The 25955-nt window shown below is 46.6% G+C and overlaps 1 protein-coding gene across 1 annotated transcript in view; it reads left to right on the top strand.

The window, feature by feature from the left end:
- ITGA9 (integrin subunit alpha 9) overlaps positions 1-25955 on the top strand; it is a 314558-nt gene that overhangs the window by 140835 nt on the left and 147768 nt on the right. Inside the window, exon 16 of the mRNA XM_031469935.2 lies at positions 14139-14288. Within this exon, the coding sequence (XP_031325795.1) occupies positions 14139-14288 (150 nt within the window). The remainder of the gene's footprint in view (positions 1-14138; positions 14289-25955) is intronic.

Genomic DNA, 25955 nt, shown 5'->3' with positions numbered 1-25955 from the left:
CACACAGGGAACCAGATGCTTTCATGTAACTCCCAGCATCGCAGCTGCTCTGTGGTACCCTGGCCCAAAATACCTATCCAGGACCAAATTCTTAAAACCCTGGGAGCCCTGGGGTGATTTTGAGCTCAGGCCTTGAACCTGTCATAAAATGTAATGGACGGTATATTTTGAACTGCTGAGACCGGTGAGTTCATATATCCTGTGAGGACTGAAACAACACATTTCTTTCTACAGTTTTTGAAGCATATTTTGAAGCATTTCAGAAACCACAGGATGGTCTCTCTCATTGTATGGTTTCCTGCTAAGACAAAAGTCCTTGATTGTTTTTATGCGTGGACCCCTTTGGCTGTTGGGGGAAGCCTACAGACCCCTTCTCAGAATAATGTTTTTAAGTGCATACAATAAAATACACTGAATTATAAAGAAACCAATTACACTGACAGTCAGCTATCAAAATATTAAAAAGAAAACCCACATTTATGCTATAGTGATATACCTGCTTTTTTTTTAATGCATCAAATAATGAGATCTCTTGAAGCATGAAGGAGCATAAACAATATTTTGAGGACTCTGCAACTGTAATATGACATGACAAGGTGTCAGATTTCTATAGGTGGCAGTTACAGCTCTGTCTGATACTTCTGTGATTTGCTGCCTCTATTTATTTACTTATTTATTGAAGTCTAGTTAATTTACGATGTTGTGCTAGTTTCAGGTGTACAGCAAAGTGATTCAGTTGTACATACATATTCTTTTTCTGATTCTTTTCCATTGTAGTTTATTATAAGATACTGAATATAGTTCCCTGTGCTATACAATAGGTCCTTATTGTTTATCTGTTTCATATAATAGTTTGTCTAGGTTAATATCAAACTTCTAATTTATCCCTTCCTGCTCCCTGGCCTTTCCCCCTTTGGGAACCATAAGTTTGTTTTCTATGTCTGTGTGTCTCTTTCTGTTTTGTAATTAAGTTCATTTTGTATTATTTTTCAGATTCTACATATAAGTGATATCATATGATATTTGTCTTTTTCTGTCTGACTTGGTTCACTTCGTATGATAATCTCTAGGTCCTTCCATGTTGTTGTAAATGGCATTATTTCATTCTTTTTTAATGGCTGAGTAGTATTCCATTCTATCTATATATACCACATCTTCTTTATCCAGTCATTTGTTGATGGACATTTAGGTTGCTTCCATGTCTTCGCTGCCTACGTTTACAACAAGAGGAAATGCTAAATTTCAGTGAGAAGTTAATAAAAAATAAAGACATGTATATTTTTTTCCATCCCAATTCACAAACCCCCTGAATTTTCTTTTAGGTAAAGAACCCCTGGTTTAAGATACAATTTTGGTTGAAAGTAGTAAAACAAGCAAAAAGGTGTACGGTTTACATGACCCACAGCAGTAGGTCATCACCTGTTCAGGGCTGAGAAGCTCATTACTAATCCTGTGCACAGGCCCAGTCCAAGCCCTTTGAGCACTTTGCCTTCTGTAAAGCTCGGTGCCTTATGTACAGGAGACAAAGGTGCTCTGTGAGCAGCTCTGAAAAAGGAAAAAAAAAAAAGGTTTACCTTGAGGAGGCCTGGAGCTGATCTGTGTCTTTAATGCATGGAGTGCTTGCTCTGGTCTTTTTGAGAATAAATTTTAAAAAGGGCACAGTAAAACCCTGAGCTGAGGGGATTGGAGAGGACTGGTTGGAATGATAGTCCACGTACCATCCCCACACTTGGCCACTGTTGATGTGCATCTGCTCGTAGTTTGCAGACACAAGTTCCGGGTCATCCCTGGCCCTTTATCCAGCTTGTCTCACCTCTTTAAGGGGACTGCAACCAACAAATTCATTGTGGAATTTATTATGTGGTCTCTCGCATCCAGTTCCCCAGAAGCAGAATCCGAGCTGGGGATTCCTGCCAGAGATTTATTGGGGGGAGTGCTCTCAGAAGGGAGGGAAACAGAGGGAGGCAGAGAAGAAAGTGAGGAAGGATGTGGTCTCAGGAAAAGTCCAGCCTCGGCCTGATCCCATGAGGAAGCTTTGGAGTGTGAATCACCCCAGAGCTTCTCCTCCCAGAGCCCAGCTGGATGGCCTGTCAGACCACTGCCGCAGCCAGCCGGGGGACTGGAGCACATACTAGTTTTCTATACTGCATAAAAAAAAAATACATATTTAGTAGTTTAAAACAATGCCCATGTATCTTCTCACAGTTTTTGTGGGTCAGGAGTCAGCACAGCCCCCTGGGCCCCCAGCTCAGGCCCTCAGAGCTACGATCCAGGTGTCGGCCGGGTCTTATCTGAGGCTTAGTGTCTTCTTCCAGGCTCGCGTGGTTGGTGGCTGAATTTCCTATCATTGCAGCTGGCTTCTTCAAGGTCAGCAGGAGGAGGGTCCCTCCTGCCTTGGGTCTCTTAGCTCAGGGAAGAACTAAGCCTTCTTTTAAAGGGTTCCCCTGAGTGAGCCCACCCAGATACTCTCCCTTTTGAAAAACTCAAATTCAGCTGACTTGAGACCTTTACATCTGCAGAATCCCCTCACCATTGCCATGTAATGCAACATAATACGAATGATGTGTATCCTATTTACAGCCCTTCCCACACTTGAGGGGTGCGTTATACAAGAGCTGGGGCATTGGGGATCATCTTAACAATTCTGCCTATCAGAAGGCATCACAGGCAGGCATCTCCTGTCAGCCAAGGGCAGTTCTCCCGAGGAGGTCTTAGGTGTAAGCAGTGGTAGCCAATGCCTAGAGCAGCTGCGGGAGGGGCTGCACCAGCTGGTGAAGGGCACCTGGGCAGGACACTCAGAGCGTATGCTCCACATGGAGCTCTCCTGCCATCTGTAGTGGATGGAATGGAAACTCCTTAGTGGAAACCGCTGGCTTCAGTAGTAATCCAAGTTTAATGACGGACATGTGGTAACATGAAGATGCAGAATACTTTTGTGTTTATTGAAGTATAGTTGATTTACAATGTTGTGTTAGTTTCTGGTGTACAGCACAGTGATTCAGTTATACATAGGTTTTTTTCATATCCTTTCTCATTATAGGTTATTACAAACTATTGAATATAGTTCCCTGTACTATACAGTAGGACCTTGTTGTTTATTCTGTATATAGAAGTTTGTATCTGCTAATCCCAAACTCCTGATTTATCCCTTCTTCCATCCCAGCCTTTCCCCTTGGTAACCATAAGCTTGCTTTCTAAATCTGTGAGTCTGTTTCTGTTTTGTAAATAAATTCATTTGTGTCATTTTTTAAGATTCCACATATAAGTAACATCATATGGTATTTGTCTTTCTGTCTGATTTACTTCACTTGGTGTGTTAATCTCTAGGTCCATCCATGTTGCTGCAAATGGCAATATTTCATTCTTTTTTATGGCTGAGTAGTATTCCATTGTGTATAAGTACAATGAGGTATCACCTCACACCAGTCAGAGTGGCCATCATTCAAAAGTCCACAAATGATAAGTGCTGGAAAGGGTGCAGAGAAAAGGAAACCCTCCTACAATGCTGTTGGGAATGTAATTTGGTGCAGCCACTATGGAAAACAATATGGAGATTCCTTAACAAACTAAAAATAGAGTTACTATATGATCCAGCAGTCCCACTCCTGGGCATATGTCTGGAGAACACGCCAATGCGAAAAGATACATGTGCCTCAGTATTCATAGCAGCACTGTTTACGATAGCCAAGACATGGGAGCAGCCTAAATGTCCATTGATAGATGACTGGACAAAGAAGTTGTGTTATATTTATACAACGGAATACTACTCAGAATACTTTTTGACATGATGCTTTAAAACAGTAATTTTTTAAAACCACTGTCAGACCCAACTGAAAATAAATATTTATAGCATCACTACAGTCTTAAAGAAATACAGGTCAAAGCTAATGTGGAATGAGCTGCCTTGGGAATCTGATTGCTGCCCCACCCCCACCCCCTTGTCGTTTGATCTCACACTGTGAGGGGTGAGACGAGCATGAGGACACATCATCACACAATACATCACACACCCAGGGTTGGTCATGTGGGCCAGATGCTGGTCGGAAGCATCTCCTGGGAGCTCTCAGGGCTGGATTGGTTGTTTTCGAGACCTTTTGCAGCTATCATAATGCTGCGTTCTCTGCCACATTCCTCTCCCAGTAAGAGGTTGGTATTCACAGGCTCCACAGGGCTGTGGGCATCCCTCCTCACCTCGGTTCAAAGGCTTCCCTGGCCACAGCCTCCCTCTCTGATCCCTGCTGCCTTCACACCCCTTCACAGAGTCTAGGGGTGCAGGATGATGATCTGTGATCGGGGCATGCCAAGGGGTTCAGGGTGGGATGTTGAGCAAGCAGGGGCTCTGTCTCTCCTTACTTCCAGGTCCATGTGTGATCTGTGTGTTGTGTAGTGTGTGTATGTGTGTGTGTGTGTGTAAGTATGTATTTCTGCTGCCACATGCTTTGTAACACTGAGTTACTGTGTGAGCTCGGGTTCTCTGGGCACAGAGCTCGAGATCTGGATTCACTCGCTCAGGAGTTCACTGTGGGGGTGCTCTCAGGAGAGGGAATGAGGGGGAGCAGGGTGGGGCCCAGGAAGTTGCTGAGCAAAGATGTGTCAGTTGGAGATGAGCCTCAACCTGATCCTACAGGGAGCTCGGGGGCATGATGTACACCCAGAGTTGTCCCACTTCAAGGCGAGGGGTACCCCCTTCAGATATTACCAGTGAGGAGATGAGGTGGGGCATAAAATCTGCTGAGTGAGAGGGCTCCCATTTGACCAAGCGAATTTCTCTGTAAGAACGGTTGTGGACTGATGGAAGCAACCGAGGGATGGGGGCACCAGCCCCTCAAAGATCCCATCCTCCTCCCTTTCCATCCTGTTAGTCCTTCAGATCACCTCTGGGCTTCTCACCCTAAAGCTGGCTTTAAAAATTCATGATGGTCCCCCATGCCCACAGTTATGTGCCTTCACCTGGTTTCTGAGGTCCTGCAACCTGGTTCCAGCCCTCTCTGTCTGCAGCACCCCCCCTCCCCTGGGATCTTGCCCCACAGACCTTTGTCAAGTGGTGATGCTGATGTGATGCTGATGCAGTGGACACAGCTAGCTTTTACTGAGGACCAGGAGCTCTCCATGGTGCTTGGCATCGGGGGTCTCTAAACTTCACAACAGCCATGCAGGGTTGACTCTGGCAGCCTGTTTTACATCTGAAAAGCAGGTTCAGAGAGATGAAGTGAAGTGACCAGCGTCGCACAGTCTGTAAGAGATGGAGCTGGGACTCTGTCCGACCAGGACCGTGGATGTCACAGTCCTTGCTTTCCGCCTTGTCTGTTGCTGCCACTCAGACATGCAGTTGTCTGTTAGCCCTCCACATCATCTCCACCAACTGATTCCCATTCCCCCATCAGCTGCTGAATGTCTCATTTTCCTTCCAGGATCACCTCCTCTCTGAGGATTTCTTGACACTCCCAGTCCTACCCAACTCTGGGTCAGAGAGGTTCCCTCTCACCAGGTCCCCACACTTCTTATCCAGGCATTTTCTCCTCCACACCTTGGCTTTTTGCTCACACCCTCCCTGCCTGCCTCCTCTCTGCTTCCCTTTGCCTCACGTGGTACCTGGCAGGGGCACAAGGCAACCAGGTGCTGGCTGCAGGCAGCCTAGCTGATGTTCCCCTGGAGGGCCAACCTCAGTGTCAGTGCATGACTCTTCCACTGCCGCCCACACGCAGCTGTCATCCCGGCCCTGACCTGAGCATCCTGTCCTGGCCGTTGCCCCTGCACGCCGGCCTTTCAGACAAGAGCATGTTCAGTATTGTCCAGGAGACCAGGGAGCACAAGGCAGAGCTGAGGTCTGGTTCCTGCAGCTACAGTTACCACTGTGAGCGAGCCCCACCTTTCGTCACTTCCCACATTGCTACCATGTAATGACAGCTTTCCAGGCAGGGGCTGAGGAGGGGAAACATTCTCATAATAAATGTATTGTTCGATGCTAAGATGCAGCCCTGCTTTGGAAACTTGAAATGGGAGGCTGAGGGAAGGCTTTAGAATCAGGGAAAGACAGCAGTAAAAGAGAAAATTTTTAAGGGCCAAACTATGTCATAAGGACCTTGGGGTTGAGGAGGGGCTGTGGCCAGAGGGCTGGTGTCCTCAAGGAAAGTCCCATAAAGGAGGCAGCCTTGAGCTGGACTGTGAAGAGTGGGTAATGTTCCGTGGGGACAAGGGCACTGCCGATGTGGGACCTGCAGGACCAGAGGCACAGGTGGGCTCAGTAATCAGGCCTGAGCAGATGCTCTTAGGACAGTTGTGTCCCCTTCCTCAAAAACTTGCTTTATCAGGTCAAGATGCAGAGAGCGGAGATTTCAAGGTTCTCAACTGCTCGCTGAGCCCAGTCGGTTCCCTCTCCCCAATTCTCCTTCATGGAACAGGCAGAGTCCACTGAATGGCAGCACAGAGGTCCCTATTACCTCCGAGGATCCTAGAGCATCTGTCCTCACGTGAGGACTCAGGCTGCCATGCCAGCTGGATGAAGGACTCGTGGCTGAGACCATTTGGTGAAGGAGAGGAGAGGAGGAAAGCCTGCCTGGGCCAACTCTGGCCGTGTTCCTTTTCTTGGTTACGTTTGGAGCATCTTCTGTGTGAGTTTGTGTTCACCTACAAATGTTGTTATTAAAGCCACCTGGGAGGTTTGAGGATGGGAGATGGGAAGAGAGAGCCAGGAGAGGAAGGGAGGAGCCGGGAGAGGAAGAGGGAAGCCAAAATGCCATTTCCCCTGGAAGACACAAGGGCTGGGTCATCACCCTGCTGCGCTGGTTCCATCTGGGGTCATTTAGCAGCCAGATGATGCTTGGTGTTCTCTGTGATGTAATTCACCTGTCTCTTTGCAAAGAATGTTGAGCAAGGATGTCGTGTGCTAGAAAATTGTCAAAAGTTCTAATCTCCCATTAGCATGTTTTTGGAGTGGATGCAGAGAAAAAGAAAAACAAAACAAAAATCACACAAACAGATAAATTGACTAAATAAGCAGTCCCCACCCACACAGACTCTCAAATATAAAAATAAACCATTGATCTACAAAATTTTCATGAATTATCATCGTTCACAATAAAGTGGTTCTATTTCAGCCTTTATCATCAAATACTAAAAGTAGAACTTTAATTCTTTTATAAGAAATAACAGATCAGTATCTTCCTAATTCTGGGATAGGGAAGGATTTCTTAAACAAAACCCAAAAAGCATAATGTTAAGAAAAATTCATTAATTAATTTACATTAAAAAAAATTAAAGAAAATAAAAACAAACGATTTTTCAAATATCCAGGGAGATGTTGTTTTATCTTTGAAGAGGGAAAAGCATCAACGGGGTTATGTGATTTTCACAGGTAAACAGAATAACGGATGCCAGTATGTTCATGGGGGAGTAATGGATGCTTTCATGCCTTTCGTGTGCACTGATGCCTGCTAAGGGGTCATATTCCAGACTAATCACGATACCCATTTCCGTAAGATGATATTTCATATAAAGTAATACATAGTCATAGTTAAAATCACTGATCTCATTGAGAAAATTACATAATTTTCTCTCTTGGTTTTAATTGAAAGTTTCATTTGTTCATTTTAAAATTTATAGGACTCTAAATGGAGCTGCACTTGGCCTCAGCTTGTTTTCTGGTGAAATGAGAAGTAGGGTCTTGCTACATGCACAGTGCATAATAAAGATTCATCTTGCAGTAGGGTGCTTTTTACAGATTTTCGTATCAAGGTTGCCACTTAAAAATTATGGTCAAAATGATAATAGCCACTGTGTACTGCCTGACCTTCAGTGTGCTGGGCATTGTGCTTGGTGTTTTATATAATTACGAAGATTATTAATTATATCATTCTAAATATGTCACATCTTTTTTAATTGAAATATAGTTGATTTACAACGTTGTCTTAATTTCTAGTGTACAGCATAGTGATTCAGTTATACATACATATGTATATTCTTTCTCAGATTCTTTTCCATTGTAGGTTATTACATGATATTGAATATAGTTCCATGTGCTCTACAGTAGGTCCTTGTTGTTTACATCTGTTTTATATATGGTGGTGTGTATCTGCTAATCCCAGACTCCTGATTTATCCCTCCCCACTAAATTTCACTTTGGTCTTTTCTGAATTTCATTTCCGAATTTTCTATCCTTTTTCTCTCCTTACTTCAGTCTGCATACTTTCTATTGACTTGCCTTCTGGGTTGCTGGTCTTCTCTCCTGCTGTGTCCAGTCAGTAACTAACTACCTCTCTCAGCACTTCAGCCGCTGCCTTCTGCTTGGCTTGTTAGTCCCCTGGCCCCGTGCTGCTGCGGAACCGCCGGTGCCTGGAGACTAAATGTGGTGTCGAGCATCCGACCCTCCTCATTGTGCTTCCCTTCTCTGTGGGATCTTGGCCCTCCAGGCTGGGCTGCCTCAGTTACCCTGGGCTTTAGGATTGCCTTTACAGGCTCATGAGACTGCCAGACACTCAGCTCAGAAACTCGAAAACTAGGCCTTTCAGGTTCTCAGCAGCCTCTCCTTCCACACTGCTTACAAACCTGGAAACAGCTCAAGGGAAACATTCCTTGATACCTTTAAACAGGTGTGTGTGTTGTCTAGATTTTCCATTTCCCGGAGGGAGGGTGGATCTTCAGCATGTCACTCTGTCATTACTAGAAATGCAAAATCCTGTTTGCTTTTAAAAAAATCTTCAAGCTTGTGGGAATTTTAATTTAAGCTTCCCTCTTATACTTTTTTTGTGGGGAAAGGTAATAAGGCTTTTATTTACTGATTTTGATGGATATACTGGGGATTGAACCCAGGACCTTGTGCGTGCTAGGCATGTACTCTACCACTGAGCTGTACCCTCCCCTCCTCTCCTCTTACACCCTAACTGCCATTCTAATCATTCTGATCACTGAGATAAAGGAAAAGGTATTCCACATTTGAAGACTTCTCTTTTCAAGGAGTGCCTCCCAGGCAATCGTAGGCAGTAGAGTTCGATGTCAAGGACAGAGAAAGCGTGGGAAGGGGTACAGGAGGGAGGGGACAGAAAGATTACACGTTTGGAGAAAGAAAAATACTGAGGCCTCTTTAAAAAACACTTAGAGGGTTTTTCCCAAACCAATTATCTGGCTCAATGCTAGCTGCTTACTTGTCTGCCTTCTTTGTTGTTTGCAAATTTAAAACTAAGTCAGTACTTCCTGTTTCCATCTAGTTTACTGCTGTAGCTGCTAGTTAGCTAAGGAGGATAAAAACCCTTCATTTCTTGGGGAAAAAAAGCAGCATGAGATAGGTTCCTAATTCGTGTGACTGGCCGAGGGGTGCACAGTGCTCAGGTCCTGCTGGTGGGGGAGCTGGAGGGTGAAGCTTGGAAACAAATCCCTCAGGTAGTGAAGCTTGTCTTCCCTTGGCCAGGCGGATGGGGTCTGTGACCTGATGGTCCTTACACTCACCAGAAAACATACCACGGTTCCACAAGGGAAAGAGACAGAAGGCTTTGGGGCTTCTGACCCTCACAATGGCCTCAGTGCCCTAGGATAACTGGGCAGTGTCCTTTCCTCTGGTGGAACCCTTGCGTGAGTGGCCCCGGCCTCTTACGGGCCTCCTCTGCTGGGTTTTCCATCAGAGTTACTTCAGTTTAATTTTCAAAGCAAGGGAATGAATGGGAGGAAAAAGCCAGAAGGACTCCCCATGAAGGAACGGGAGTCCTCCGTCGTGTTTCACTCAGGGCCTCTCTCCCTCTTGTCAGCGGACCCTGAAGGCCCTGTGGTCCTCCCTCGGGGCCCAGCTGAACAGCTCTGCCTGTGCAGTGTGGCGAGGAAGGAGGAGGGCACAGCCTGCCCCTGGGAAGATGGGTGGGGCAGCTCCCTGGAGAGACAGAAGGTCTCTAGTGGGTCTGGATGAGCCAGTGCTGGGGGAGGCTGACCCGGGACATTGGGGCAGAGGAACAGTTTTGTGGAAGAGAAAGGGAAACATGGGGTTTTGGGCCCAAATCAGTGTGTTCTGGGAGATTCCTTGTGGAGTTGGAGTTTGGAGACAGGAGGAGGATTTCTGTGTTGTCACGAAGCTCAGTGTTCACCCGTGAACTGTTTGTACACCTACCTGTTCCCCCTCCTGGTTCCTCAGGGTCCACTCGCTCACCTGATTCTGTCTCTCATCCCTCACCTACAGTCACCACGCCCGCTCACCTCTCCTCCTCAGTCACCCCCACCTCTTCCCCGGCTCCCCATCCCCACTGCTGCGTCATGGCTCAGGCCCTCACCATCTTCCCCCTAAACTCCTATGATAGACCCTTGCCCCTGGGCCTATCCCATCCATGCTACAGGTAGAGATCTTTCTAGAACACAGCTTCCTTGCTGGCCTTCCTTCTTCTAGTCTCACCCCCAACAATCCAACAATCCAGAGAGATTTTTCTGAAACTCAGCCTCTAGCATCCCTGCCCCCTCCCAGTCTTCCCTAGATTTTAGGTTGAAATCAGCACACCCTGTCAGCCCTGCTGAGCCCTGGCCTCTGCTTCAGCGTCCTCTCCTCCCACCCAGCCCACAAGCCTGACTTCGGGCATCACGTGGAATCCACTGGACCCCCGTGTGCTCTCCACCCTGCTGCGTGTACTGGCCAAGCCTGCCCTCTGGCTGATGTCCTTCTGTCTTCTGAGCCCGGGGGCACCTCCTCTGGGAAGCCTGCCACCTTGAGAGGCACCAAATCTGGTGCCCTCATTGGTGCTCCCAAAGCTGCCTCTGTCCAGTACCTGTTACCCGGGGTTGTCACTGCCCGCCTGTTTCCTCCCAAGGTCTTTCAGCCGTCTCCCTGGGGCCCGGCACATGGCCTGGCGTAAAGTAAGCACCCAATAAACTTCACATGGTGCGTATGTTAAGTTCCCTATAAAACCTCAGACGCTGGCAGTTCTGCCACTGGCCTGAAGGCTCCTTCAGTTTTCAAAACAAGAGACTATAGTGGATTTCTAGCAGGAAAAGGTAGATTCCTGCCTTTTGGTCCATCAGAATAACTGTGTTTTCAGCTTTAGAAACTTCGGTTTGTAGTGGTGAATCTTTTTTTTTTTTTTTTTTTGGAGTGTTTTAAGCAGTAAAATCCTCAGCAATTAAGGTCTGCTCCAAAACCCTAAGCCCTTTCCCTGTCCTGAGGAGTGCTTCCACTTCCTTGCGGTGCTGTGCTGAGGGCAGCTACACTTCCAAAAATGCAAAGGAAACCACTGAATGTGGCTGCTGCTTTTTCTTCGCAGCACAGATAAAACCAAACAAACATAGTGCAGGGAGGAGGGGCTGTCCTTCTGGGGGTGTTGGCTTGTTTCTGATCGCTCTGCCCTCCCCTGCTCCCACGGCTCAGGGGTGTAGGTCCTTTCTGAGCAGCGCTACTGGGACATGTCATAAGAAGATGTTTCTCGAACTTCTTAGTTAAAACGGATTCATGCAGTCAGTGCACCCCTAGAAGTCACAGCTTATCACTCAGCCCAAATAGCTGTGCCCTGACTAAGGCTTCCCCTCACTACGGTCACAGCTTGAATGGCTGCACATTTAGAAACAGCCTCTGTTTCTTAGGTATTTGTCATTTGTTCACATTCTTCCTTGTGTGAGGATCGTCTCCCCTCAACTCCCCTCTCCACCCTGTCTCCTCCGAAGTAGATAGGTCATTTTTCAGAGTGGTGTCAGAACTTAAAGCAATTGGGAGGATTTTTATACCGTAATTTAAGGACTTCAAGGAAGGCAGTGTTGCTTCTGGTTCTAAGCATGAGTCTGGTTCCACCACTTCCTGGCACAATTTATTTGAGCCCCTGAGCCTCTGTTTACCTCATCTGTCAAATGGGGGCAACAGTCTACCAGCTCAGGTGCTATGCGGATTAAGTGGAAAAAAAAAATCTGAGAAGAGGTTGGCTCAGTCTCTGAAATACATTCTATAGCCATGAAATATTAAGTGACTTCTACCTCCCCCACCCCACCTTCAGTTTCTTCCCCAAGAATAACAACGTGTAGTAACTGACTTATTTTGGCATGAAGGCTTTAAATGCAAAACCTGAAGGTAGTCAATCTTAAAGAAACACCGAAGCGTTCATCTGTGAAAACGTTAAGATTGCACCCCTTCACTGTTCCCTGCACCCAGACAGCCTGTAAATTCTGCTGAGGGGACTCAGCAGGCAGAGGGGCCCAGGTGTGTGTCTTGCTCCCAGAGAGGACATGAGTGTTAAAGATCTGTTCCTAAAATCTGAAGTTCAAGAGAATTTTGTGGTAACAGTTTATCCGATGGCTCCCCTGTCACTCCCCTGAAAGGTCCTTCATTTTATTTATGCTGAACAGTTGACTCTCTTCCCAGTTGAATGCTTTACTGAACACACATAAGTCACGTGCTGGTCACTCAGGCTCCCAGCCCCAGAATCATCTGTCCCCCACGCCCCTCAGTCAGCAGCCATGTCTGCCTCCCCCTCCTACACCGCCCTGGCCCAGTTACCATCCCCTCTCCTGGGCTGCTGTGCAAGACTTCCAGGGTCTCTGAGCTTGTTCCGTTCAACGTACATGCCCCAATCTCCAAGGGAGCGCAGGGTTCTGGGGCCACCCTGCTCTTTCTGGGAGGCAGTTACAGTAAAAAACCAACCAACTCTCTCCCTTTGTTGGACCTGGTGTCTCCCCAATGTATTCAATCACAGACCCTTTCCTTTACTGCCTCCTGGGTACTGAGGTTCACAGAGCCCGTCTTGGGGAAAGCTACACCTGTGTGTTTAAGCAGCTTTGAGTCCAAATGCTGGTTGGTAAAGGCCTCCCTGGTAACATGCTCTGTGCCCATAAAAAGGCAGTGGGGCAACTCTATGTACAGACAGGGAACCACCTCCAGGATACATGCTAAGCCAGGAGAGCAAAGTGCAGCGTGTCATGAGCTACCAGTGCCCGCATATGCTTAGACGGGATGAATACCCCAGAGCTGACAGGTGTGTCTGCCTCTGGAGGGGGCGCTGGGTATCTGGGGTCGGATAGGAGCCCTCTCCTCACTGTGTACCTCTTGGGAACTTTAAAACTTCCTGCTGTTTGAACAGAGCACTAATCTGCTCCAGACCCCACCAGACTTTACATGGCTGTAGTGTGAGGTCCTTGGCTGTGCTCACGGCCCCGGGGTTGGCCAGCCTCTTCCCGCCCGCCGATCAGCTCTCCCTCCTGTCCCACCATCTCTCCCTGACAGATGCATGCTGTGGGGACTTGGCTTGTTGCTCCTACTTCTCAGATGTGCCCTGCTCCCCCTGGAAGCCCACCTCCCACAGAGCACACTGGCCCGGGATGCAGGGATAGTCATCCTTTACTCCTGCCTCCAGCTCTCACTTGTGAGCTGCGGGGCCCAGAGTCCCCGGGAGACAGTGAAACCTGATGCAGAAAAGCCAAGAACTCTTAAGATTTGAGCAGATGTGACTGAAAAACCCTTGCCAGCCTTATGGCTGGGGAACTCAGCCTTGCACCATGTTCCTTTCATCGTGCGATGGAGGAGGACAAGCCCAGCTGCAAGGCTTGGGCGTGTTGCTGATCTCTCTCTAGGCCACCTAACGCAGTGCCTGGCATCTTGTGGGTGTTCCTTGTGACTGTCGACCTGTCCCTCTTGGCTCTTAAAATCCTGGGTTCCAAAGGAAAGAACACAGGCCGGAAGTCAGACTCCAACCCTGGTTCCATTGACTCTGGGTCAGTGACCAGCTCTGGGTAGATACCAGGCCCCTCAGTGCCTTCAGGTCTCCTGCCCTCACACGCAGCCCGTTTTTGTCTCAGTGCAGAAGAGCTTTGATCAGACACCACAGATACGAAGGGTTAGCTTTGCACTTTGAGTACAGATGCTCTCCCGCTCGCCAAACGAGTTTATAAGAATATTTGGAAGATGAGTAAGGTAATGTCTTCCACATGCTCAAGAGCTGGTGATTTCACCCCACGCGAGGTAGAGAGGGAAAGCCCCCACTTGTTAACGGAGTGACCTTGGACGAGACCTTTACTCCTCTCTGCCTCAGTTAGCTCGTCCAGAATGTGAAAGCCATCAGAGCCTACGTCACCAGGGTGGTTGTGAGGATCACATGAGGCAGCCCACAAGGAAGGTCTCTGTAAACTGTGACGTGCCTCGCCAGTGCCAGCCGGCATCAGCAGTTCACAAGCCTGTGTGTTTATTGTTCCAGCGGAGGGTGCAGGACGTCATCAGCCCCATCGTGTTCGAAGCGGCCTACAGCCTGGGCGAGCACGTGACCGGAGAGGAGGAGAGGGAGCTGCCTGCTCTGACACCTGTGCTCCGCTGGAAAAAGGGACACAAGATTGCTCAGAAGAATCAGGTGAGAGGCTGAATGCTTGCGGCTGGGACCCTAGGTGGCAGGTACACGTGCAAAAGTAATGGCCCTGGCTGCCTGGGAGACTATGGCCCGGCACACCCCTTCGCTGGGCCTCCCTTACCTAATCTGTGACATGATGAAATGTATGATTGGGGCGGGGGGTGCTTCTAACAACCCTGTGATTTAAACACATGGAGGCTGTTCTCAAGCAGTTAGAAGAGGATAGTGTCTGAGGTCATGAACTGGCCACTTGGACCCCAGACTTGCTTACTATTCCTACACTGTTTCCAGAGCTTAGATCAGCACCTACATGTTTTATTGGTGGGAGCATGAGTTGGGGGAGGAAGCAGGAACTTGATCTTGCTGGAATTGGTGGCTGGGTTAAGAATGCTCAACTCCAGTGTCTCTGAGGGCCAGAGCACAGTGAGCCCAGCTGTCAGCTGTCACCATCCCTCCCGCCCCGCAGCAGGTTCCAGGCTGTGCTGCTGTGTGGAGGAGCGGCAGGGCGGTGTGGCGGGTGGGCCACCTGAGGCCACACGAGGTGGGAGTGAGCCTGTGAATTAATTCTGTGCAGCAGCCCTGGCCTCTCTGCCCTGAGCCATCTGGGAGATGTGCAGTGCTGACTACTAGGCAGGAAGTATGTAAGGAATGTGTGATCCCAAATTTGTTCTAAATCTTTCTTTAACACCCAAGATCATCACGGAGCCAGGACCCTGGGGAAGGTCAGGCAAAACTGGTTTTTGGTTAAACCAGACTCTGGGTGGGGTGGGGGCAAAGCTGGGGAACCACCCACCAGCTCCCCTCTCCACACTTCTGACTGCTCTGAGCTTACCAGAAAGCTAGCAGATCAGGGACCCAGGCCTTGCAGAGAGTTGTAAACAGAACCACAGAGAAGTGTTTGGGGTTGGAGACGTCTATCTAGATGGTTATGGGGTGAGATTTTTACTAAGGCACCCCTATTTTCTCCTAAAGTCTCTCCCACGTGGTCTTGGGTCAGATTCCCCAGAAGCAGAACCTGAGGCAGGGATTTGGGAGCATGCAGTCTAATGAGGCTGTGCTCTTAAGAGAAACCTATAAGGAAGTAAAGGAAAGGGACAGGCCTGAGCAAGGATGTGGCCTCAGCTCAAGTCTATCCTTGGCCTGAGGCAGGGAACTCTGGAGCATACATTACACAAAAGGGCTGTCTTCTCCACGAGGTAAGGGGCTGGCCTTTCGTACCCCTTATTAGTCGGCCATTGGCCGACTGCAGGGTGTGGAAGGGGAGTGTACCCTTGTTGAAGGAGATGCCCTCCAGCTGTGGACGGTTCTCTGGAGAAGGCTGCAGCGGATGTGAGCTGTTAGCCATCTGTGTCCCGTCAGCTGGGGAAGGGGCAGCCGTTACAGAGCGATCTGGGCAGAGCTTACAGTGCCCGCTACCCCTATACACACAACCTGCTGGCAACACTGCCTCTTTGGATGCTTCTTTTGAGGTTAAACATGGACTTCTTTCAAAACACAAGTGCCCTGGAGGGTGGCTGGTGTGTCCTACTGGTCACTGATACTTGTAGCAGGCTCTGGGGAGTGAGGGGAGAGACCGAGAGGACCCTGTGTGTCTAGGTGGTGGGACTGGGTGGAGGGGCTGGCGTGAAGAGGGGGTGTGAGGAAGGTAAGGAGGAGAGGAGGTAGGATGAAGAGCGGGGCAGGAAGCTGGTGCCTTCTGCCTTGACTGAGAAGTAGAAGTTGTTGTTCTTTCCTGATAGTGAAATGGGACCAAGAGGGCAGGCTGGGGACTCAGTAAGTCAGGGTATTGTGATAATCCCTCGATCATTAGTTTTCCGTCCTAGTAGTACTGTGCTCTCTTGGGTGGACACTTGCTGGCATAATAATCTAGTGTGGTGGGTGTGGTCCAAACTCGGGGTGCTGGGAGTCATTTCAGGGTGGGTACTCTGCTTGTTTCATCTCTGAAGTAACCCAGTGAGGTAGCTGCCTACTCTGTTCAGCATGTTGCTAGCCTTGGGTATCCCTTCCACAGTGAACCAACTCTCATTCCTACAGATCCATCAGTGGCCCAGACTGGGCTTCTTTAGTGAAGAGCATCTTAGAACCTTTACTGGCATTTTTCAATTCAGGCAACCTGATCAAAGCCAGAGATGCAGAGACAAATTAGTATGGAAATACTGTTCTTGGTCACTTACGTTCAAGAGGGCCAACCAAGCATAAATATTTATGTCTGTACTTCCTGAGACCCCATTACAGTGATTATCAGTGAGTAAATCAGAACAGGGAGGTTCTGTGGGGGGAGGAGCATCAGCCAATCAGAGAGTCTGGGAACTTTCTGGAGTGAGTAAAGAAGAAGGAAGAGTGTTGGTGGGTGAACCTTGCAGTCTGCAGAGGGGCTGGGGGCTGTTGACTGACCCATGGGTCCAGAATGGCTGCCTCCATGGCCAGGCCAGCAGTTTCAGAGGGGTGCAAGAGTGAGAAGTGAGGCTGGAAACAGGGAAGAAGGGTGTTAAGTGAAGGTTGGTTTGTGGAAGAGTTGACTTTCTACCCCTGTCCCCACCCCTAGCTACTTTAAACACGCAGAATAGCAAGAAATAAGGCATTTTCTTCTCTAAAGAACTAAATAAACTGAGATAGTGTAGGTGGGTTGTTTCCCCAGAGGAAAGCCTTACTTCTTCTGGCATTTGGAGCCTCCAGTATAGGAGCTAGCTCCCCCTTCAACCATCCACCCAAACACCCACAGATTTTCCAGTCAGCCCTTTTACCTTGTTCTTAAATATGAACGGACAACCAAGGAAACCTGAAATTAAAGGGAAATGTGGTACATGAAGGGGGGAAAAAAGACCAAAATACACCTACAGAATAATTGACTTAGAAGGAAATAAATTATTTAGGGAATGGAAGAGATACAAAAATTTAACCAACTTTATTTAACTGTATGTAATAAACACAAGGAGATTTAAGAATGTATTCCATTCATTAGAAAGTGGTTGGAATTCTATTTCATTTTAAAGGAAGGATCAGAAGGACAAGGAAAGTGTTCTTGAAAATTAACAACAGCATTGTAGAGCCAAAAATTTAGTGGAATATAATGATGAGAAATCTCCCAATAAGCAAAGCTAACACGAACAGAGGAGAGCTAAGGGATCAATCGACAAGGTCCTATATCCCAGTAATAGGAACATCAGAACAAGTAAACAGAGAAAATGAAAAAAAAAATTATGAGAAATAATGGAAAAATTTCTCAGAGTTAAAGAGGACACTTTTCTAATCTAAAGAACCCACCAACTTACAAGTTATAAACTAAGAATATCCTAGCTATGTCATTTTGAAATGTCACTACACCTAAGAATTAAGGAAGATCCTGAGTGCTTCTAGGACAGGGAGTCCAGGATGGTGATAGTGGGGGCTATGTGTCCACTTACAACATATTTAGAGTCATACTAAGTCCATTAGACTCCTTATTAGCAAGATTAGAAAGTAGCATATGATGAAATAAGGGCTTCAAAGTTCTGAGAGAGAGTGATTTTGAAACTAGAATTTTATGCTTAGCCTAACAGTCAAGTGTGAAGTTGAAATAAAGCCATTTTCTGGTCACACTGCCCAAGGCAATCTACAGATTTAATGCAATCCCTATCCAATTACCCAGGACATATTTCACAGAACTAGAAAAAATCATAATAAAATTCATATGGAACCATCAAAGACCTAGAATTGCCAAAGCATTACTGAAGAGAAAGAAAGAGGCTGGAGGAATAACTCTCCCAGACTTCAGACAATACTATAGAGCTACAGTCATCAAGACAGCATGGTATTGGTACCAAAACAGACATATAGACCAATGGAACAGAATAGAGAGCCCAGAAATGAACCCACAAACTTTTGGTCAACTCATCTTTGACAAAGGAGGCAAGAATATACATTGGAATAAAGACAGTCTCTTCAGCAAATGGTGTTGGGAAAACTGGACAGCAGCATGTAAAACAATGAAGCTAGAACACTCCCTTACACCATATACAAAAATCAACTCAAAATGGATTAAAGACTTAAACATAAGACAAGATACAATAAACCTCCTAGAGGAAAACATAGGCAAAACATTATCTGACATACATTTAAAAAATTTTCTCCTAGAAGAAATAAAAGCAAGAATAAACAAATGGGACCTAAAGAAAATTACAAGCTTCTGCACAGCAAAGGAAACCAGAAGTAAAACAAGAAGAAAACCTATGGAATGGGAGAAAATTTTTGCAAGTGAAACCGACAAAGGCTTGATCTCCAGAATATATAAGCAGCTCATACGACCCAGTAAGAAAAAAATAAACAACCCAATCCAAAAATGGGCAGAAGACCTAAACAAGCAATTCTCCAAGGAAGACATACAAATGATCAAAAAGCACATGAAAAAATGCTCCATATCACTAATTATCAGAGAAATGCAAATCAAAACTACAATGAGGTATCACCTCACACCAGTCAGAATGGCCGTCATTCAAAAATCCACAAATGACAAATGCTGGAGAGGCTGTGGAGAAAGGGGAACCCTCCTACACTGCTGGTGGGAATGCAGTTTGGTGCAGCCACTATGGAAAACAGTGTGGAGATTCCTCAAAAGACTAGGAATAGACTTAACATATGACCCAGGAATCCCACTCCTGGGCTTGTATCCAGAAGGAAATCTACTTCAGGATGACACCTGCACCCCAATGTTCATAGCAGCACTATTTACAATAGCCAAAACATGGAAACAGCCTAAATGTCCATCAACAGGTGACTGGATAAAGAAGAAGTGGTATATTTATACAATGGAATACTACTCAGCCATAAAAACCGACAACATAATGCCATTTGCAGCAACATGGATGCTCCTGGAGAATGTCATTCTAAGTGAAGTAAGCCAGAAAGAGAAAGAAAAATACCATATGAGATTGCTCATATGTGGAATCTAAAAAACAAAAACAAACAAACAAACAAAAACAAAGCGTAAATAAAGGACAGAAATAGACTCACAGACAGAGAATACAGACTTGTGGTTACCAGGGGGGTGGAGGGTGGGAAGGGATAGACTGGGATTTCAAAATTGTAGAATAGACTACACTGTATAGCACAGGGAAATATACACAAAATGTTATGATAACTCACAGAGAAAAAAATGTGACAATGAGTGTGTATATGTCCATGAATAACTGAAAACTTGTGCTGAACACTGGAATTTGACACAACATTGTAAAATGATTATAAATCAATAAAAAATGTTAAAAAAAAAAAAAGCCATTTTCCAGACAAGAAGGGACCCAGAAAGTTTACCTCCCTGGTATATCCCTGCCAAGGAAATCATCTGAGATGCACTCCAAGAAAACAGAGGTGACAACTAGGAGTGAGGTGTGGGATGCAAGAACTAACTCCTAGAAGTCTGATGACAAATTCCAGGATTACAGCTGTGTGGCAAGTCTAAATAACAGTGATCAATTTAAAACGGGATCAATGAAACTTCAAGGAGAATGAAGCCAGCCATAGACAGAATGACAAGAAAGTAGCAAGTATTCAGGATACAGTGTAGATGGGATATATTTTTTCCCTATGGATAAGAAAAAACAAACAAACAAACAAACAAACAAACAAAAAAACAAAGGCAATCAAGAACTCCCAGAAAAATTAAAATATGGAAAATATGTCATGGTTCAAATACAAAACAAATTAAAATGCGGTGGGATTTTAAGCAAGTGGAAGAGTTTAGGGAAGAGAAGGACCTTACTACTAGAAATACTCTCCCTTAAGTAAGAGTTGAGTATTCTAGGAGTTTAACGTCATACCTATAGAGGAAGATAATGTAATCATGACACCTATCTTGGCTCTACTGTGGACAGTAATCATGAGGTCATAATAACAGCACTATTTGTTAGTTTTCCGTATTTACAGTCAAGCCCAAATCAGAGCTATCGTTATCATATAAAATGCAAATGCCATTAAATTGTACTGAATAGAGGTAAAAATAGAACAGAAGTGGTTTTAATATCTTAATCTTTTAAATTGGTTAGGCAGGAGGGATTGTAAAACTTGATGAAACAAGACAAAGCTGTTTATTACTTAAAGTTGCAGAGGTTACCAGTAGAGCAGGGCTTCTTAAAGTGTGGTCACTGAGCCAGCCGCCGCAGCCTCCCTTGGGATGTTGTCAGACATGAAAATTCTTGGACCTTACCCCAGACTGTTTGAATCAGAAACTTATGGGTGGGTCCCAGCAGTCTGAGTTTTAACAAGCTGACCAGGTGATTCTGATGCAGCTCACATTTGGGATCCACTGCATTAGAGGAGCTAAGTGTAACGATTTGGGAGATGGACAGGAGGGGGCCGCTATGCACGTGATAGCACTTCTTGTCTTTCATGGCAGAAATTCAGTAAGATAATGTCCAAATAGGGTAAGTCAAGAAGCAGTAGTGTCGGTGTGTTTTCTAGAGGTAGGGAAATGGTCATCAAAAGAAAGAGAAATGGACATGGGGAATAGTGATTCCCCTAGCAGGACTCGGTATAGGGAGGCGCGGGGCAGGAGGCTTCTTTTTCAATCGTGTGATTCTTTGGTTGAAATTAAATGAAAAAAAATACTGTCTTTAGATTGGGAAGATTGTCCAGGAGCCTGAGAAAAATTATGGGAGAGCAATCCTTGCTTATTCTCCTTTTCCTGATCATGGGGAGGAAAGAAGATAATTTAATGACCTTCCTCCATGTGTCTTCCAGATGTTGGCTCAGTTTGAGGGGAAGAGAGATGCTGAGAGCTAGGCCCACTCCAGGAAGCAGAGCTGATTTTTAACTTGTGTGTGTGTGTATGTATATTTATGTGTGTGTATGTATATGTGTATGTGTATATATATATACACACAGAGGCATATATATATATATATGAAAGTTTGTGTGTGTATAAAACAGCTCCACAAAGAGCGTCTCACCTCTTTCATAGCAAGGAATGAACTCATTGGAGCCCTTTAAGTCATGTTGCCGGATCACATTAGGATTTAAATGCCTTCCTCTCGCCAACTAAAAGGCACCGAGCCCATGCTGGTGCATAGGATTGTGCAACAGGGCGGGCTAAATTATGGCGATCTTTTAGAGTCAGGGTCCGCCCCGTTGATGGTCTAGTGCAGGTGGAAGAGCTGCACAGACAGTGCGTGTAACGTGGAGACAGTGGCTGGAGCATGTTAAGTACACACTTAGTGATGGATCCCAGGCTTTTGGCAGAGAATGGGAGTGAGTGAGGCAGGCAGGAGGCCCAGCCTTCCCTCTGCTAGATGAAGAATAGCCTTGGGAGACAGTGGGCTCCGAGCTAGATGCGAGGCTGTCTGAGTGAATAGTGGGGCTGCCACCAATGCTGAGGACCGATCAGGATTCTGGGCACCGGGGGACATCAGAGCCCTAACCCTGCAAACCTCCATAGGACCTAGAGCCTGATAAGCATACATTTCATCTTTAAACTATAAGGAAATCAGAGACGTGCCTCTCTCTCCTCGGAGGATATTTGATACAAAAGCAACAAGAACAAAGAAAGTGTTTTATCCGTTAACCAGAAGAGTATTTAAAAGGGATATAAATCCAAGGGCAGTTCAGTCAGTTGAGTGTCTACTACAGGTAAGACCTGGATAAAAAAGATCAATGAAACATTTCTGCCTTCAGTGAACTTACAGACAGTGCAAGACTAACTCATACAGAGCAGAAGGGGAGATTCAGATGCGTGTGTGTGAATTTCATTCCAGAGACTTTTTCCAGCTGAGAGGAGGGGATTCTCTGTGGAGAAGGGGTCTTTGGCCAGAGCCTTATGGAAGAGGTAGGATTGGACTCTTGGGCTGGAGGGCGCTTGACAGACCAGTAGGGAAGGGGGACTGATAGATGCTAACAATCTTCTACATGGCTTAACATCTGGAGAGGGGAAGGAGAGGGGCCACTGGGGCTGAAGTTACAGTCAGACAGTCTAAGGCCACTTGTTCACTGGCCAGGGAGTTGAACTGGGACTTGGAGGGGCAGGAGACCATCACATCTTCTTGAGTGCAGGAGACCAGAGCCATGCCTCAAGGAGATGATCTGCCTGGGCTGGGGGAGCCAGTTAGCAGTTCTCACAGGAATCCCAGAAAGATCTTGCAAGTGAGTTATTAGAGGGTCCATCTGATTCACCTGGAGAGTTGAGTCATCAGTTTCTAGTTGGTGTCTGCTGCTGAAAGAGTATGAAACAAAACGAAACAATCTGGAAAGCCCTGGCTGGCCCGTGTGCAGGAAGGAAAGTAATGCTGTCGTTGGACTGATCCCCGAAGGGCTCTGGTGTTTCCCTGTCAGATGAGCGTACCAATGGCTAAGACAGAGACCCTGTCCTCAAACCCTGTACACAGAGTAAAGCTCTGGAAATTATAACTGCTCTCACACATCTTCAGGAAGCCCCAGAGACCTGGCTAGGGCTGGACTTCCTGGTCACCCACCGTGGTAGACAGAACGGCCCCCAAAGATGCCTACACCCTAATTCCTGGAACCTGTGAAGACAACGCGTTACAGGGAAAGGGGACTGCGGCAGGCAAGCCCAGTATTTGTCCAGCTGGAGGTAGGAGAAACGAGGTGGAATAGGAGGTCAGGAAAGAGTAGAGAGATTTGAAGCCTTGGAGGGACCTGACCTACCGTTGCTGGCTTTGAAGTTACAGGTAACACTTGACAAGGAATGCAGACAAACTTAAGGGGCCGAGAGAGGGGGCAAGTGTCAACAAGGAAACGGGGACCTCAGTCCCACAGCCACAGGGAAATGAATTCTGCCAACAACCTGAATAAGCCCAGAAGAAGATTCTTTCCCAGAGCCTCCAGATAAGGGCCCAGATCCAATAAGATCTGGATTCTGGCTTTGTGAAATCCAGAGCAGAGAAGCCAGCTGAGTCCACCTGGACGTCCAACCTACAAAACTGTGAGATAATGAAGTTGTCATATTTTAAGCTGCAAAATGTGTGGTCTGTTTCGGCTGCAGCAACAAACGTGTACACCCCACACCTCAGAGAACCCCTGGCCTTCTGTCTTCCCCTGGCTTCTCTGCAGGAGTGGGCTTGGGAGTGAGAAGATGAGGTTCCAGGCCAGAACAAAAGGTACTCACCCAGTAACACAGGGCACGTCACCTACCTGCTGAGCGTCCCATGTCTCACCTGTCACGCAAGGTGCCATTGCCTCTGTCTCCATCCGGGTGGTTGGGGGGGTTACATGAAATAATATGTGAGAAGCACTGAACTGATAAGTCAGCATTAGATTTTGCTCTTTTCTTCCTGGGAAGGGCAAGTCAGCCAGTATCTAGAAGGCTCTGTCTCCTCCCTGGTGAGTGGAGGTAACAAGGTGGCTTCGTGGATTGTCATGAGGAAAGAATGAGGTAACCAGTGGGAGTGACTCTGACCAGGGCTCTGGAGGAAGCAGATGCTCCAGTGAAGCTGGTTCCTTTCTGCCGAGGGTGTGTCCAGTCTCGCCTGCTGTGTGGGTAGCTTCCCAGGGCAGGAGGCAATGGTATCTCAGGGTTCTGGCTGGTTCCACAGATGGGCCTCTCATGATCTTTAGGATTGGCAGGCCCAGAGATGCCCCTTTGTCCCAGACAGGGAAGACAGAACTCAGGAACCAGCTGTACCACCCTAGGCTCAAATGGTACATGGATCCCTCCTCTTTGCTCCATCTCTGCTGCCGCCACTCTAGTTCAGGCCACCAGCATTTCTTACCTGGACCAGATCACTTCTCTGCATAACACTTCCCCAGAAATAGCTTCCCTCTGCCCTGAGAAGAAAATCCAGACTCTTCCTAAGGCCCATAAGACTCTGCACAATGGGCCTCAGCCTCTCCAGTATCATTTGATGCTACCCACACTGCACTCCAGTCAACCTTAGACTTATCAAGCCCTTTCCTGTCTCGGGCCCTTTGCACGTGCTGATACCTCTTCTATAGTGGCCTTGCTATGCTTTCCTCACAGCTAGTTCTTCATTCTTTAGGTCTCAGCCTAAGTATCACTCAGAGAGCCATCCCTCACCTACCCTGTATTCCCTGGCTTGGCTGACTATTTGATTCCTTCATGACATCTAGCACAATTATTACTGTTTTTTTTTCTAATTGCTTTTCTGTCTCCCTCACTAGAATGGAAGCCTAGTGAGGGCAGGGATCTATTTTATCTTGTTAGCTGTTGATCCCTAGGGCCTAGTGCAGTGCCTGGCCCAAAGAGGATGCTCAGTGAAAAGAGCCCTTCTCAAAGAACACAAGGCCGGGTCCTCCTGCAGAGATTGGATGTCATATCCGAATTTCTTCACTGACAGATTCAGCGAAGCTGTATAATTAAAAGAAATGCGCTCCATGAACTCTAAGATTTCCTGCCAGGCAGGAGAGCAGCGTGTGTGATTTAAGGGTCAAAGAACAAGATGGAAGAGAAGAGGCACTGGCTATGTTGAGAATACTCACTTTTGTCATCTCACAGGTGAAAAGTGAACTATTTTACTCTTATTTTAATTTTTCACTACTTTGAAGCCATAGACTTTGAACCTCCATTGTGCTGGAAACCATCACCATCTGGTCCTCCCACCCCAGACCCTCGATGCCTGGGGGTGTGGGATTCCAGCCCGATGCCCAGGCAGACTCACTATTTGTTCAGCCTGGACATTAGGTCATGCTTTCCAGGCTAAGGTGCCCAGCTGGCTTAAAATGCCGTTATTTACAGCCCTACAGTTTATTTTCATTATCATATATAAAGTCTCTGCAGAAGGTTGGGAAAAGCTGAGAGGTTGGCAGGATGGAAGGAAAGAGAGCAGAATAACTCCAGACATCAGAGCCAGACAAGTCTCAGAGACCATCCGACCTGGGGGGTTCCGGAGCGCACACGTGGATTGACGGGAACAGTTTGGCCTAGCGGAGGAGTGGGGGACAGTGAGAGGAAGAGGTGTTCACCCCTATCCCTGTTTCAGCCAGATCAGTCCTACTTTTATAGGCATCAGCTGTTTGGCACCCGCTTCCGGCTAATCTTTTCAGAAAGGGCATTGCGGTGAAACGTGTGAAACCATCTAGTTTCAAGAGGGAAACAAGTACATACGTCATCACTACTGACCACAGAAGTCTGGCTGCGTCTGTGTCTCAGACTTCCCCCAACCAGGTTAACCCAGAGAACAAAGGAGAGGATGCACCTGCCTGTCAAAGCCTGGACTGGACTCCTAGTCACCTGTTGGATTTTGACACTTTCTTCTTCAGTGTTATACTTTATCTTTGCAAGTTTTTTTTTTCAGCGTGGGGTTCTTTTATTGAGTAATTTTTTTTCTTTTTTATATTCAAAAAAGATTTAATACCTATCCTTATCAAACTCTTCCAAAAAATCGAAGAGAAGGGAACACTTCCTAACTCATTTTACCAGGCCAGCGTTACCCTAATACCCAAATCAGACAAGGACAAGACAAAAAGAAAAAGAAAGAAGGAAGAAAGGAAGGGAGGAAGGAAGGAAGGAAAGAAAACTAAAATTATAGGCCAATATCTGTGATGAACATAGATGCAAAAATCTTCAACAAAATATTAGCCAACTGAACTACAACCATTATCTTTGCAATTTCTGGGAAGAGTATGTTCTCCCTTTTAGAAGAAAATAGGGGTTTCCCCCTAGTCTTCAGCCTGTTGGGTTATCCTTTATTGTCCTGAGGTATTGAAAACCTCCTCCACCAGCACGTGGAT

Source organism: Camelus dromedarius, chromosome 17 (genome assembly GCF_036321535.1).
Source record: "Camelus dromedarius isolate mCamDro1 chromosome 17, mCamDro1.pat, whole genome shotgun sequence".
Taxonomy (NCBI): Eukaryota; Metazoa; Chordata; class Mammalia; order Artiodactyla; family Camelidae; genus Camelus; species Camelus dromedarius.
This window is presented reverse-complemented; position numbering and strand designations above follow the sequence as displayed.